This window comes from Salvia hispanica, chromosome 2, assembly GCF_029641045.1.
Source record: "Salvia hispanica isolate PSC_SH4W2 chromosome 2, Shi_PSC_v1, whole genome shotgun sequence".
NCBI classification, from domain to species: Eukaryota; Viridiplantae; Streptophyta; class Magnoliopsida; order Lamiales; family Lamiaceae; genus Salvia; species Salvia hispanica.
This window is the reverse complement of record NC_142693.1, coordinates 7,051,427-7,064,948: the sequence shown is the minus strand read 5'-3', so window position 1 is coordinate 7,064,948 and position 13,522 is coordinate 7,051,427. Positions and strand designations below refer to the sequence as shown.

General features: G+C 33.7%; 1 protein-coding gene across 1 annotated transcript; it reads left to right on the top strand.

Annotated features, from left to right (window-relative positions):
* Positions 1 to 10,100: 10,100 nt before the first annotated feature.
* LOC125219921 (G-type lectin S-receptor-like serine/threonine-protein kinase LECRK1) lies at positions 10,101 to 12,760 on the top strand. Its single transcript, XM_048122014.2, has one exon. The coding sequence runs from the start codon at positions 10,180 to 10,182 to the stop codon at positions 12,577 to 12,579; it is 2,400 nt and encodes a 799-aa protein (XP_047977971.1). The 5' UTR covers positions 10,101 to 10,179; the 3' UTR covers positions 12,580 to 12,760.
* The last annotated feature ends 762 nt before the right edge of the window (positions 12,761 to 13,522 follow it).

Sequence of the window (13,522 nt, the reverse complement as noted above, 5' to 3'; positions counted from 1 at the left end):
GTCATTCGATGATTGTTGTATACTTCGAAAGAATGACGCATTGATGCATAAAAGAATATGAGTTGCCATTAATCAAGTTTGGTAAAATATTATTGCAGGGGGAATTTTTCATCCAGCTGACAAATTCCACAAGGTACAATTATTTGATCTCATCTAAACTCATTATTGTACTATTTTTAAATTTTCAACTATTGCATATAAGAAACAGGCGGAAATAAGGCGGCCCACTTTTTTGAGCAAAATAAAAATCAATTCTTTAAACACTATTTATTGGTCACAAAATTGCTGGCATATTTTGTAGGTTCATTGGTGAAAACTCATACTACAATAATTTCATAACGAATTAATCATTGATTCATTGTCAACTACATTTATGCCTTTGAGATGATCTTATACGATTAAATAAAACTGTTACTTTATGAGAGACATCTGAATTGTTTGATAAGAAATGTAAAGTTTAGATTTGAGATGTCAGAATATTATAAGACTTTGTATTGTATATATATCTACGTACATGTGTGTGTAGGCATGTACATATATAGACAATTCTATAGCATTGCTTGCAATCGTCCAACCATTTTTTTGTTATATTTAGATGAATTTTGTATTTTTTTTCTCTTTTATTTTTAAGAAATTTTGCAATTTCGTATGTATCTAATAAATCGTGTAGCTTGGTTTGTCCAAATTTATTCATAAATACAAAAATGTAATTTTGTAAGTCTGTTTTTAATTCCTAGCTACTTTCTAGTGTCTGGCCTAGGTGTATTTAATTTTACATCCGATGTCAAAAGCTGGTTGTCATGTTAAGAGTTTGACTTATACTATGAGTTATATCAATATTATTGGGAATTTAGCTAGTTAGAGCATCCACAATGGTGAGGAGATCGAGCAGACTCGTCCGACCATTGCAGGCGCCTGATGCAGCGGGTGCCCGAGTGGGACAACCGAAATATCGGTCATCTGGGCCAGTCGCTCGACGCGTTGGGCGATGCATCCGGCGCCCATTGCAGGGGCGTACCCGAGCCCGATCTCGATTCTTTTTCAATTTTTTTTTTATTCTTTAAAACATTATCAATACTCCATCCTCATTCACTTTTCACACACTTTCACACAATACTCCCTACTACTCTCTTTCTCTTCTCTTTTCTCACTTTCACATCAAGAATGGATCCGAGTTAATTCCCAAACCCGAATAGTGTCGACGACGATGTGCCGAAGTTTGGCAGCAGCGGCGGTAGAGGCCGAGGCGGCACTCGTTGTTGTTTTTTAAAATTTGTGGTGTTTAATATAATATATTTTGGTATTTTAGTAATTAATTAAAAACAAAAATGAAAAACAATAATATTAAAAATTGAATGTAAAATGAGTTTAATTTATAGAGCGAACACTAGGGCGAAACCATTACAGAAAGAAGGGACGGACTAAATAAAAATGATGTGGCAACCATTAGGGCGCCCACTAGAGCATCCATTACTCTTAATTCAAATTGTGAGTAAATATTAGAAAACCAGAATTCTAAATTCACAGTCCTTTAATTATGACTAGTGAAATGTTTCCACTGAAATAAAATTATACTAGTATATAATGTGGACGGACAACTACATTTCTATGCAAGTACGTAATTCGTACGTGTATGTGTGTGAATTTAATGTACGTGCAAATATATTTTAATTTCAGATAACACTCATTTAAATCACAAATTTTAGTTGATTTCTAATAATTCCACAATTCTAATAAAGTCATTTTTAATTATTCAGCCTTATAGGGATAGATTAAAAATTACGTTTGGAATGCTACTACTATTTCTTATAAAAGCACTTCCCCTGTTTTCAATAGTTGAAATAAAGTATAGAAAATTGCTACAGTGAAAACTACCTTATCAATCATTATTTCCACTATATATGTTTATGTTACACATGTCATATGCATTTGTCGTCAAGAAATGGTAGAATTATTCGATGAAATTAATGATATAGTAATGATAAAGCAATTATGAGTTAAGTATGTAACAACCAGTATAATTCAAGAGGTTGACAACAAAGTTGTACGAAAATAATAGGAGACAGATGATGTATGTGCTAATCATTTTCATATTTAATTTTCTCCAAACTTTTGTATTTTCTCGCGTATTTTTTTCTTAATAATTATTAGAACATATATTTTGCTTGCTAGTGGAATGGAAGTATAATTATTGAGTTGATTTAGCGTGAAGAAGACAGAACAGTTATTGCTAGTGTTGAAAACCTTCCCATTTTTGTAAGGAATTGAAAGAAAAAGTGGGGTATATAATTAATGCAATGAATTGTAAAACTTGAAAACGATTTTGAAGGAACAATTATCATCAAAAATTAAAATCATTATAAAGGTGTTTTCTGCGTTAAATTAATGTGGAGATCATATTATCATAGTTAGTCATTTATCAGTTTTAATTTACTATGGTTGGTAGGATTTATACTAGTCATTAGTCATGATAAGGACTACAAACTACCGTGATACATGTAAACAATATATAATTGTAATTGCAACCATAGAGTGACACATCTTTATTGTATTTTCTATCTTGTAACATAGTGTATACTAAAAAATGAAAATAAAAAATATTTCAACTTATTCACGTTTAAGTAGGCTTAAATTTGGTGTTTGAGGATTTGACAGTGAGTGTCTAACTAAAATCATTGTAAAATATTTACACAATCACGCTTTATAAATATTGACAACATTTGAAATTTATTTTAATAGTCACATAAGTCTAAGTAGGGATAAATCGTCGGTGCCCGTGGAATGCTGATTTTTTAAAGTTTGTTTTGTTGCTAAGCTATTTGTTTTCGTAACTCATTTTTTAAAAAAAATTATTGGCTACTTGTAAGAAAAAGTGAATGACGAATTGGGGAATATACCCAAACCAGAAAGCATCACAAGAAGAGAATGAAAATTTATAGTTTGTTAGCAAATTTAGACTTCAAATTCCATCACTTTCCCTCCCGAAAATAGAAAAAGGGTAAGAAGAAAGACTCGTATGACATCTCTGATTGTGGATTAAGAGTTGGTGTCCGAATTATCTCATCCTAATGGGTCCCGTTGATGATGATTTAAGATTTTGAATGATATTAGAGGATTTGTTGAATGCTAAAAAATGGTTCTTCTCTAAATTAATCTCGTTGTCTATACAGTTCAAGTGCTACCTTCTTGTTGTCTGCTTCTTAATTTTTTGCTTTGTTTGGTTTTGATTTTCTATAATTGTTTTTGCTATTAAACTTTTTATATTTTGGCCTAGTTGTGATCTTGTTTCTCATGGATTGATTTGAGCCTCTTTTGTTATCAAGAAAAAAAAGATTAAGAGCATTTTATTCCAATCAAGTAGCCTACAATTTTATGAAAATGACTCATTATTGAATAAATATTTCGATGGTCGGTTGTTGAATTAATTGAATAGGTAACCACCCAATAATCCGTGACACTTAGACTTAGTACTGTAATCCAGATGTTATCGGAGCTCAGTGAGTAACTAATGCTACCAAACCCAATTAACTTTCAATATGATTAGTCTCATTAATTTTCTTTGGTGGATTATGACCTCAAATTGCTGCCAACAACCCTATAGAGAAAATAACCCATTTCATAATTGAAACTATCATAATTAATATTCACCTAATTCAACTGGAGATAAAGTCAATTTTAGAGATATGACAATGTTTATGGTTTAGTTGGTGTTATCTTCGTGATTTTCTATTTTTTCTTTTGTGGTTAATTATATGATTTTTCATGTATCTTTTGTGGCTTGATTTTTGGTTTTCGCCTTTGTTGATCTGTGCGCTTTCTTTCTCGCCACCTTTTGGTGGATTATGACCTCAAATTGCTGCCAACAACCCTATAGAGAAAATAACCCATTTCATAATTGAAACTATCATAATTAATATTCACCTAATTCAACTGGAGATAAAGTCAATTTTAGAGATATGACGATGTTTATGGTTTAGTTGGTGTTATCTTCGTGATTTTCTATTTTTTCTTTTGTGGTTAATTATATGATTTTTCATGTATCTTTTGTGGCTTGATTTTTGGTTTTCGCCTTTGTTGATCTGTGCGCTTTCTTTCTCGCCACCTTTTCTTTCCGTTTACCGGCAATTACTTTGATGTGTGTTTTGTAATTGTTGTTTGAAGGTTCTTCGACTTAGAGCTATTGTGCAATTGGTAGCTGAGATAGACAAGTAACACATTAGAATATGCATTGTACACTCGTACGCTTTATTTTTATTCTCTTGTGTTTATCCTATTTTTCTTATGAAATAGTTTTGGATAGGGAAAGTTATTGTCTATACTGAAATTCATTGTTTTTAATTGTTATTTATATTATAAATTGCTTTTTGTACCGTTATTTCATTACCACAAATTAGATATATATTTTTAATCATGTAATGTATATGTACCCAACTTAATTATTAAATAATTAATATAAAACGGTCCAAAGGTATAAAAGAGACACACACGAAGCAGCTGGGGTTAAAATCAGGCTGATATAGGAGTTGAACTACCATATTTGACTATGAATAGATGTGTTATAAAATAGTTAAGTTAGGTGGAAATTGATATCATTTTATTTTAAAATCAGTAATAATCGGAATCAAAGCACCAAGGGGTTGTTATGTCCAGTTCTTAAGAAATGTGATAGTATATGGGATCCAAAGCATTGCGGATTATTATACTAATCAAATATTCAATGCTAAGTTTAATCAAGAGGTTTATAAGTTAATTATTTCTTGAGATAACAAATACTAGTGGAGTATTAATTATTTACATATTCACTAGTACTGCTAGACATTTTTTCTCTAATGTATTTCTCATACAATATTCAACAAATAAGTCTCAAAGTTCAAGAAGAATAGCGTATTACTTAATTTGTGGAGTATTTAGTAATGTATGATTGTGCATTTTATATGCTTTTAAAAAGTTAGAAATTCTTTGTTCACTAACTCAATATAAAATCAGTGATACGATTGGTAACTTAGAATTTAGAAATATATATATTTATATGTTTCTTCTCCTGTAAGTTGAGTATTAACTAATTACTTTTAAGGCTATAAGTAGTGGTAGTGGTTTATGAGTAATTCTTTTTATTTGAGAGCACACTTAAATATAAACTTGTAAAATTTTAATGTAATATGGAGTATTTTAATAGTATCTCTTTTTATGAATGTAATGATATTTATTTATGTGAATGCATAAATTGTTGACCATTATAACATGTATATATAGATAACTAGTTATATGTTGAACAAGTAAAATAAAATAATTCGTCAAAGTTAATTAGTACCAATAATTTTATTTATAAAAAACATATTGTGATTAAGAGTCTGTATATATATTTTATAAATCCATGTGAAACCTGACAATTCTGATCAAAATTCAATATTCGAAACAATATCATCTTAAGGTATGTGCTAGAGAATAAAGAGAGGGAGAAGTACTATATAATAATATTAGAACTACTTATTTTTGTTACTTTGGGCAAACCGGTCGGTCCATTTTGCACATAAAATTGTTCAAACATCTGCAATAATGCTGCCCTATATGATATCATTCCCAAGTTTAGGATAAGTGGAAATAAAAAATGCAAAGAAATAAAATACACAAAACATACCAAAAATAATATGATGGGACGTAGAGGTTCATTGAATTTAATTAGGCCTCTGATATAGGTGAAATAAAACTATGGCAATAAATCTTGCATGTGAATTCTGACTATTCTTAGCTTGCTCTTTATCCCCAATGACTTCTTGAACTGAGTGTTTCACAATTATAAATTCAAGATTTATATATAGTTTAGTTTATCAACTTCACATACTTTATAATTAATCAAGTACAGTAAATATTTATTATTTTAAATAAATAAAAAATAACCAAATGTTATGAGTAGTTAAATTTTGCTACATATCCTAAGCTTTAAATATTGAATTAGGTCTCATTTGTATGAAATTATGTTGCATTGATCCCTTCTTTCTTGTTTTGGGGAGGAGTTGCTCTATCAATACTTTTTTCTCATCCAAAGTCTGACAAAAAAGGGAATATATATATATCCAAATTTAGTGGCATTTATTGTGTGTTGGGTGTAGAACAAGTTGTGAATTCATGCTCAACAAATCACAATTTTCTCTTTCCGTTACAAGAAATTTTTTTATATCCTCCTCTTTACTCTCAATATCAATAAAGCCTAAAACACTAAAAACACACATGATCTTCTCAACATAAAATAGGCAAGCTTAATAAATTTTTTTACCCATTCCTAGCTTCATGTAGCATTACGAGAACAGTGACTTCGAAACAATTATATTATTCTTTATATGGTGAGCAATAAATTAATTAATGATCAAAATAAATAGAATTTGTCTGACATTAGCAATATAGAGTACTAATTCTTAAATCAAATTCAAACCAATTCATGAACATGTATGCATCAAAATCCCTCACAAATCACATTACTATATATTATTCCAACTCAAAATGAATGCATTATATAAAAAATGTTTAAAAGTTATATATTTGTGTGGACTCAAAGTCTTGTGATGACTGGAAATGAGTAGGATATGTTAAATGCACTTTAGATGGATGGGATGAGTAAAATATGAGAAACCAAAACAAAAAATGTTATGATTTTAGGAAACAAATAAAAGAAAAACCCATGTTATTTAGCATGTGGAGATTGTCTCCTTGCCATGTGCATTTAATCACATCCAATTTGTTGAACTCCCATTAATCCCAATGACTTGTATTTTGGGCCCTATTTTTCTTATACCTTTTGAGGATACATAGTGTAAAAAGGAGTGCTTCTCAACATTCATGGACCATATATTGTTTGTCAAGCAATACTTTTGTGGGGTTATTAACCAGTCAATTTCTTCACTTTTTGGACCTACCAATGTATGTATAATTTCATTTGTGGCTGTCTTTGATAGGAAAGAAAAATAATTCTCTTGTGGGGTTTGAGTCTATCAATTTCCTTTTATACAATTAAATTGTTTGCAACTGCATTTTTGTTTCATTTGTTAGGACACTAATGAATTCATTGTGTATGTTTCTTTTTGTTTAGATATATCCTTTATTATTTTTATTTTATAATTAGAGAAGGCTAGTCTGTTGTGTCCCAATGTGCTCTAATTTATTTAATATTTATGGTAAAAATATAAATATGTATAATAAACTCTAATTACTATTTGATGACTTAGGAACAAAGTTATTTTTGAAGATGAACCCAAATTGGGAGATGGAGAATAAGTTATTGCTTTGGAGGCTAGGTTAATGGATCAAAGGGTGGTGTCCAAAATTTTCCTTTTTACAAGGGCAAATGTATGAGAAGCTGGTCCAAATAGAAGATGGTCGGTTGGACTATAAGCTTAGGACCAAGAATACAATCAAAGATGATTGAAGAGATGACCTCCTTCTTGCCTTCGATTTGTTGCTTTGTGCTTTGTTTTGCGGTCTTACTTGTTGTTTGAGTTTGTTGCGTGTTTTGTGTGCTTTTTTGGGGGACTGTATATCGTTGTTTGGTTGATTAATTTTGCATTGACTTTAGGCTTTTGAGGCTTTAGACTGTGCTGTTTTGGATTGCTGCTTCAATATTTTTGGGGCTAAGCACTATTGATTAAAAAAGAACTCTAATCACTATTCATTTTTAAAAAAATTACACACCCTACTAATGATTAATCATCTATTGAAGATTAGCTAGAAAAATTATGATAAACATTAGCTATATCAACGAAGCCTAAGAAATAAAAAATAATTTAAAACACAAGAGATTGAAATTTAGAATAAAAAAACTTATTTGAAAACTAAAATAACTAAAATAAGTTGATTGTGGAACAAGAACATGAAATAAAATATGGTAGAATATCCCATGTGGTCCGTACCACCTATATTGAATTATAAACAATGATTATTTACCTTTATTTATTTTACTAATTTCATTCCAATCTTTGGAATATATTAATTTATCTCTAATTTTTAGTAATTGTATAATTATATTCCATTTTTTTTTTTAATTTACAAACTCTATCACAATATTATATCAATGTAAACAGGAGTAATATTAATGCATACATGATACAACTTATTTTAGGAGCAAAATAATAGATCACCGTTCGACACGTCATGTCACGATTCATTGCTGACGTGACTTTTTGACAATAAAAATTAAAAAAATTTGGGATATTCGTGTAGTTAAGGGAGTGTTATATTGCTAACTCAATACCTAATTGCTAATTACAACTAAATAATAGTCATTAGATATTCAAATTAAGGGGCTAGATCATCAACCAAGAAATATCAATACGATCAACAAAAAACGTCAATAAAGTTATAGGATTAATTCCATAAAATATCAATAGGGGTATTAATGTCAATTAACTATATGTTTAGTTATAACTAACTTTTAAAAGAAATCCCAAAACTTTAAATTCATATAACATATATCAAATTAAAGATAATTTTATAAGGATTCCAACGATATCATATATGCATATGTTCCGACGTCAAAATTTGAAAAAAAATTCAAAAAATTTTCAATTTTTTCGTAAAGCAGAAATGTCAACATACTATATAAAATATGTCAATATAATACATGTAGAATGTCAATATAAGCAATGGGTTAACATTCTTAAAGCATTGTGTTGACATTCTCAAAGCATTGTGTTGATATTTCCGAAACACTATATTGACATTTTCATCTAAAACCCTAATTTGGCGTTAATCTTTTTTGATTTTATTAATAAAAACGAAAATTACGCGTGGCAAATTGTAGACCACACATTTTCTAAAATTCTATGGCCTTAAATTAGTTATAGTTAGCAATTAAATGATGAGTTAGCAATTGATCACTCCCCGTGTAGGTTATGGATAAAATTGATAAATTCCAGAACTCGAAATAAAATTTATAAAATCATTAGAAGTTAGGACTTAGGATACATCATCCATCATTTCATAACCTGATATACTCGTATTTGAGAAGAAGAGGGATCAAAACTTGGGCTTAACTGACTGTAGTGAGTTTTGGGCCGAATATAATGTTTAGCCCAATAGAAAAAATGAGGATAAGTAGCGAAGTTGTTGACGTGAAAGCCCATAAATTGAGATCCAAAATATTTGGAATTAGAGAAAATGAATTTTGTTTTTTATTTATTTTTCCGTGAAACATTTTAAAAGCGCATGAGATGCTATAACTCGGTAAATGTTTCAATTTATGCTAATGCGTTTTGTCAACTTTATAAATGCAATACGAAATTCTTAATGAAGAGTAGTAAAACAATGAATTTTTAAAAAAAGCTCTAGAAAAATTTTATTCAACGAATGGTGTATCGACTCGGTTTTAGACTTTTAGTTCTTTTTGGTTTTGCAGATTTTAGTTGCTGACGTTTTGTGCCACGATTTCTTTCCCTGTGAGAATAGTGGTGCAGTCTTGTTAACTGAGGCAAGGCAGAGATGAATACTCCCTCCGTCCCATATCCCTCCGTCCCATAAAGATTGTCCCATTTTAACTGGACACGAGTTTTAAAAAATGTAATGAAAAGTGAGTTGAAAAAGTTAGTGGAAGGTGTATTCTACTTTTATATATTAATTTTATAATAAAATGTGAGTAGGAATGAGTTAATGGAATATGAGATTCACTACTAAAAATGAAAATGGTAAAAAGTGAAATGAGACAATCTTTGTAAGATGGACGAAAATGAAAAAATGGGACAATCTTTGTGGGATGGAGGGAGTAATAAATAATACTAGTTGTTTCGTTTCGTTAAATAGTTTGGTGCATTATTTTATAGGCTAACTGATGGTCGTGTCAAACTTCCATTCAATTTTCTTCATGTTGAAAATGTCTTCGTTGGATTGAGCGAACGAAGCTACACATTCTTTTACTTACATGGACTTTTCAACTACAATTGACTTGGTAGTAATTAAATCAAAGAAGTCAATTGCGTGAACATCCCAAATTGTTGGCAATGTATCCTTGGACAGTTTCAAACCTTCTAGTTATTAGTAACATTTATTTAAAATAACATAGGTTACACAGATGTCAAAACAAGGCTATCCTGCCACAGCTCTAATTGAAAGTCCTTGAATACGTTTCAATCCACAAGAAAACTCTTCAATTCTATCAACTTATAAATAAAAAGAAATCATCTGATATGGTTAGATATGGCCTTTGCACACATACTATTCCTATTAATCTTTCCTTCTCTGTCAGCCATTCTTGCAGCCGGCCAAACCGACTGCCCCATAAAGCCAAACTCAGCTGCCATATCTGCCGGTAGCAACGACTCTCCTTGGCTTTCGCCTTCTGAGGAGTTCGCCTTTGGCTTTCGTCTTCTCCCGCACTCTGCCCCCAACGACGAAGACCGCTTCTTGCTATCAATATGGTTCAACAAAATACCAGAACAAACCATAGTTTGGTCCAAGAACGACCATCCAGTTCCCCGCAGATCGAAAATCCAGCTTACTAACGAAGGCCAGCTCGTTCTCTACAACCATCAAAATGTCGAACAATGGAGGGCCGACATAGAGAGCCAAGAAGCAAGCTGCGCTGCCATGCTCGATTCGGGAAACTTCGTGCTAATGAACGCAACAAGTCCGATTTGGGAGACCTTCAACGTTCCCACCGACACCATCTTGCCCTCTCAGAGGCTAAGCATGGGCGGAAGCCTCACTTCTCGCCAGTCAGATACCGATTACTCGAATGGAAGATTCCAGCTCCGGATGCAAAAGGATGGGAACCTTGTGCTCTACACTCTATTCTTGCCTACTCAAGATGTAAATGGTGCTTATTGGTCTAGTAGAACTAACAAAACCCCGTCCCAGCTCGTCTTTGATGAGGCCGGTTACATATACATACGAGCAGCAGGCAACGAAAACACACACAACCTCACTAAAGACAACGTTATGGGATCGAGACAAGATTTTTGGTTCCTGGCTAGGCTTGATGCTGATGGAGTTTTCAGGCACTATCATCGCCGGAGAGGAAACTCTGCTGCTGTTGGAAGTTGCCCTTCGTCTTGGTCCGTTGTTCAAACAACTCCGGATGATATTTGCAGCGCGATCATAGGGGATGTTGGAAGTGGAGCTTGTGGATACAACAGCTACTGTGTCAATTCCAATGGCAGGCCTAGTTGTGAATGCCCCCAAGGATACTCTTTTTTGGATCCACTCAATACCTTTGGAGGCTGCAAACCAGACTTCCCATCGCCTAGCTGCTACCAGAATGGATGGGAAACCGACTCTGAGTCGGTAGATTTTAAGGAACTCAACAACACTGACTGGCCCTTTACAGATTATGAGCTTCAGGAAGGGCCAAATGTGAATAAAGATACCTGCAAACAGTTCTGCCTGCTTGATTGTTTCTGCGCAGTTGCAATCTACAACGAGAACAGATGTTGGAAGAAACGGTTTCCTCTCTCGAACGGAAGAAAATCCGATAATGTGAACAGGATAGCCTTGATTAAGGTCCCACGGAACAATGTGACAACAGCCTCGTGTCCTGCAAAAAAAGATCGGTCCGCTTTAGTTATCCTTCTATCAGCTTTTCTTGGAAGCTCAATTTTCCTCAACTGTCTTCTGCTAGGAGCTATAGGGGTGGTTTCCTTCTTGGTGTATCACAATAAGTTTTTGAATCTGAAGTCATCTAACTCAACTGTGTATGGAATGAGAGTGTACTCGTATAAAGAGCTCGAGAAGGCAAGTGGTGGCTTCAAGGAGAATCTAGGAAGAGGATCCTTTGGAACTGTCTATAAAGGATATGATTCGAAGAGATACATTGCGATCAAGAGGCTCGACAAGGTGGAGAAGCAGGGAGAAAAGGAGTTTGCAACTGAAGTGAAGGCGATTGGACAGACTCACCACAAGAACTTAGTGACCTTGCTTGGCTACTGCAACGAAGGAGATCACCGCCTTTTGGTGTACGAGTACATGAGCAACGGATCTCTAGCTGACCATCTCTTCGGCCTAACAAAGCCTCACTGGAACCAGCGAATGCAGATTGCGCTTGGCATTGCTCGGGGGCTGGCCTACTTGCACGAAGAGTGCAGCTCACAGATCATACACTGTGATGTGAAGCCTCAGAACATACTCCTGGACGAGTACCTCGCTCCAAAGATATCCGACTTTGGCATGGCGAAGCTGTTACTGACCGAGCAGAGCCGGGCTGCAAGGACTCATATCAGAGGGACGGTCGGGTACTTTGCACCGGAATGGTTTAGGAAGGCTTCTGTGAGCACAAAAGTGGACGTGTATAGCTTTGGAGTGATGCTGCTTGAGATCATCTGCTGCACTTCGAGTGTGGGATTCGCGATGGGAGATGAGGACGAGGCGTTGATTGATTGGGTGTACGAGTGCTACAGCAAGAAGAGAGTGGATGCATTGGTGGAGAATGACGAGGAAGCAAGGAACGAGATGAAGAGTGTGGAGAGGGTGGTGATGGTGGGGATTTGGTGTATTCAAGAAGAAGCAAGTTTGAGGCCATCAATGAGAAGAGTTGCTCAGATGCTTGAAGGTGTGGGTCCAGTCTCTGTGCCTCCTCGCCCTTCCATCTTTATATCCTCTTGACAATCTGGATTTCCTCATATTGATCTTAGATAGATCAAAGATGCATGTATTGATTTTTTATTTTTTATTTTTGTAAATAAAACAGTAGGAATATTAGTTATACAATTGCACTAAACAAAATACTCCACTTCATATAACGTAGATATAAAAGATGTATCGAATTTTATAAATTTTAAGAGTATCCACAGTGGGAGGGCCGCGGCCCTTGGCCCGGAGTCGGCCCAGGCGCGGCCCCCCACTACCGAGGCGCAAGGTGGACGAGGGGCAGGGGGGTGGACGAGAGAGGGCCGAGCTCTCGGCCAGGCCGAGGCCCTTGGGCACGCGACTCGGCTCGCCACTGCAAGGGCCGAGAGCCGCGGCCCAGGCCATGGTTTCAATTTTTTTTTTTTTTTTTTTTCAGTTTTTGTGTTAATTTTAGGGAGAAGATGAAGTGGAGAGAGTGTATGTGACGAAAATTAAACGGTAGTTTTCAAAAAAATTTGCATTAATTTAGGAAACAAATCAATCTCAATCACTAAATCCCTATTAAATTGGTCATCTTTTTAATTAAGGATTGTGATTTCAATTCACACCCTATTTATGGAAATAATTAAAATTCAAATTTTCAATAAATATATTTACTGTAATTGTCAAATTTTTTAAAATTAATTTAGATTTTTTTAATATTATAGTCCAATAATTTTTATTCTAGCTAATTTAAAATATAACAAAAAAATGTAAGAAAATAATTTTAATTGGTAGCTCGGAGGGCCACTATTGTGGTGGCCAAGTTTTCATGGGCAGGGCCAAGTTTGTTGGACATGCTCAAGAAATGATGGCTTGGGCATGCCCAAGAGGGCCACCACTGTGCACACTCTAAGGTGATTTTGCCATTTCCTTGAAAGTGTTATGTACTTCTGTATGAGTATAGGTGTTATCTTCATTATTATCTTGGAAACTAAGT

Coding starts and splice junctions, on each gene's coding strand:
- LOC125219921 (XM_048122014.2), top strand. CDS start 10,180: ATGGCCTTTGCACACATACTATTCCTATTAATCTTTCCTTCTCTGTCA.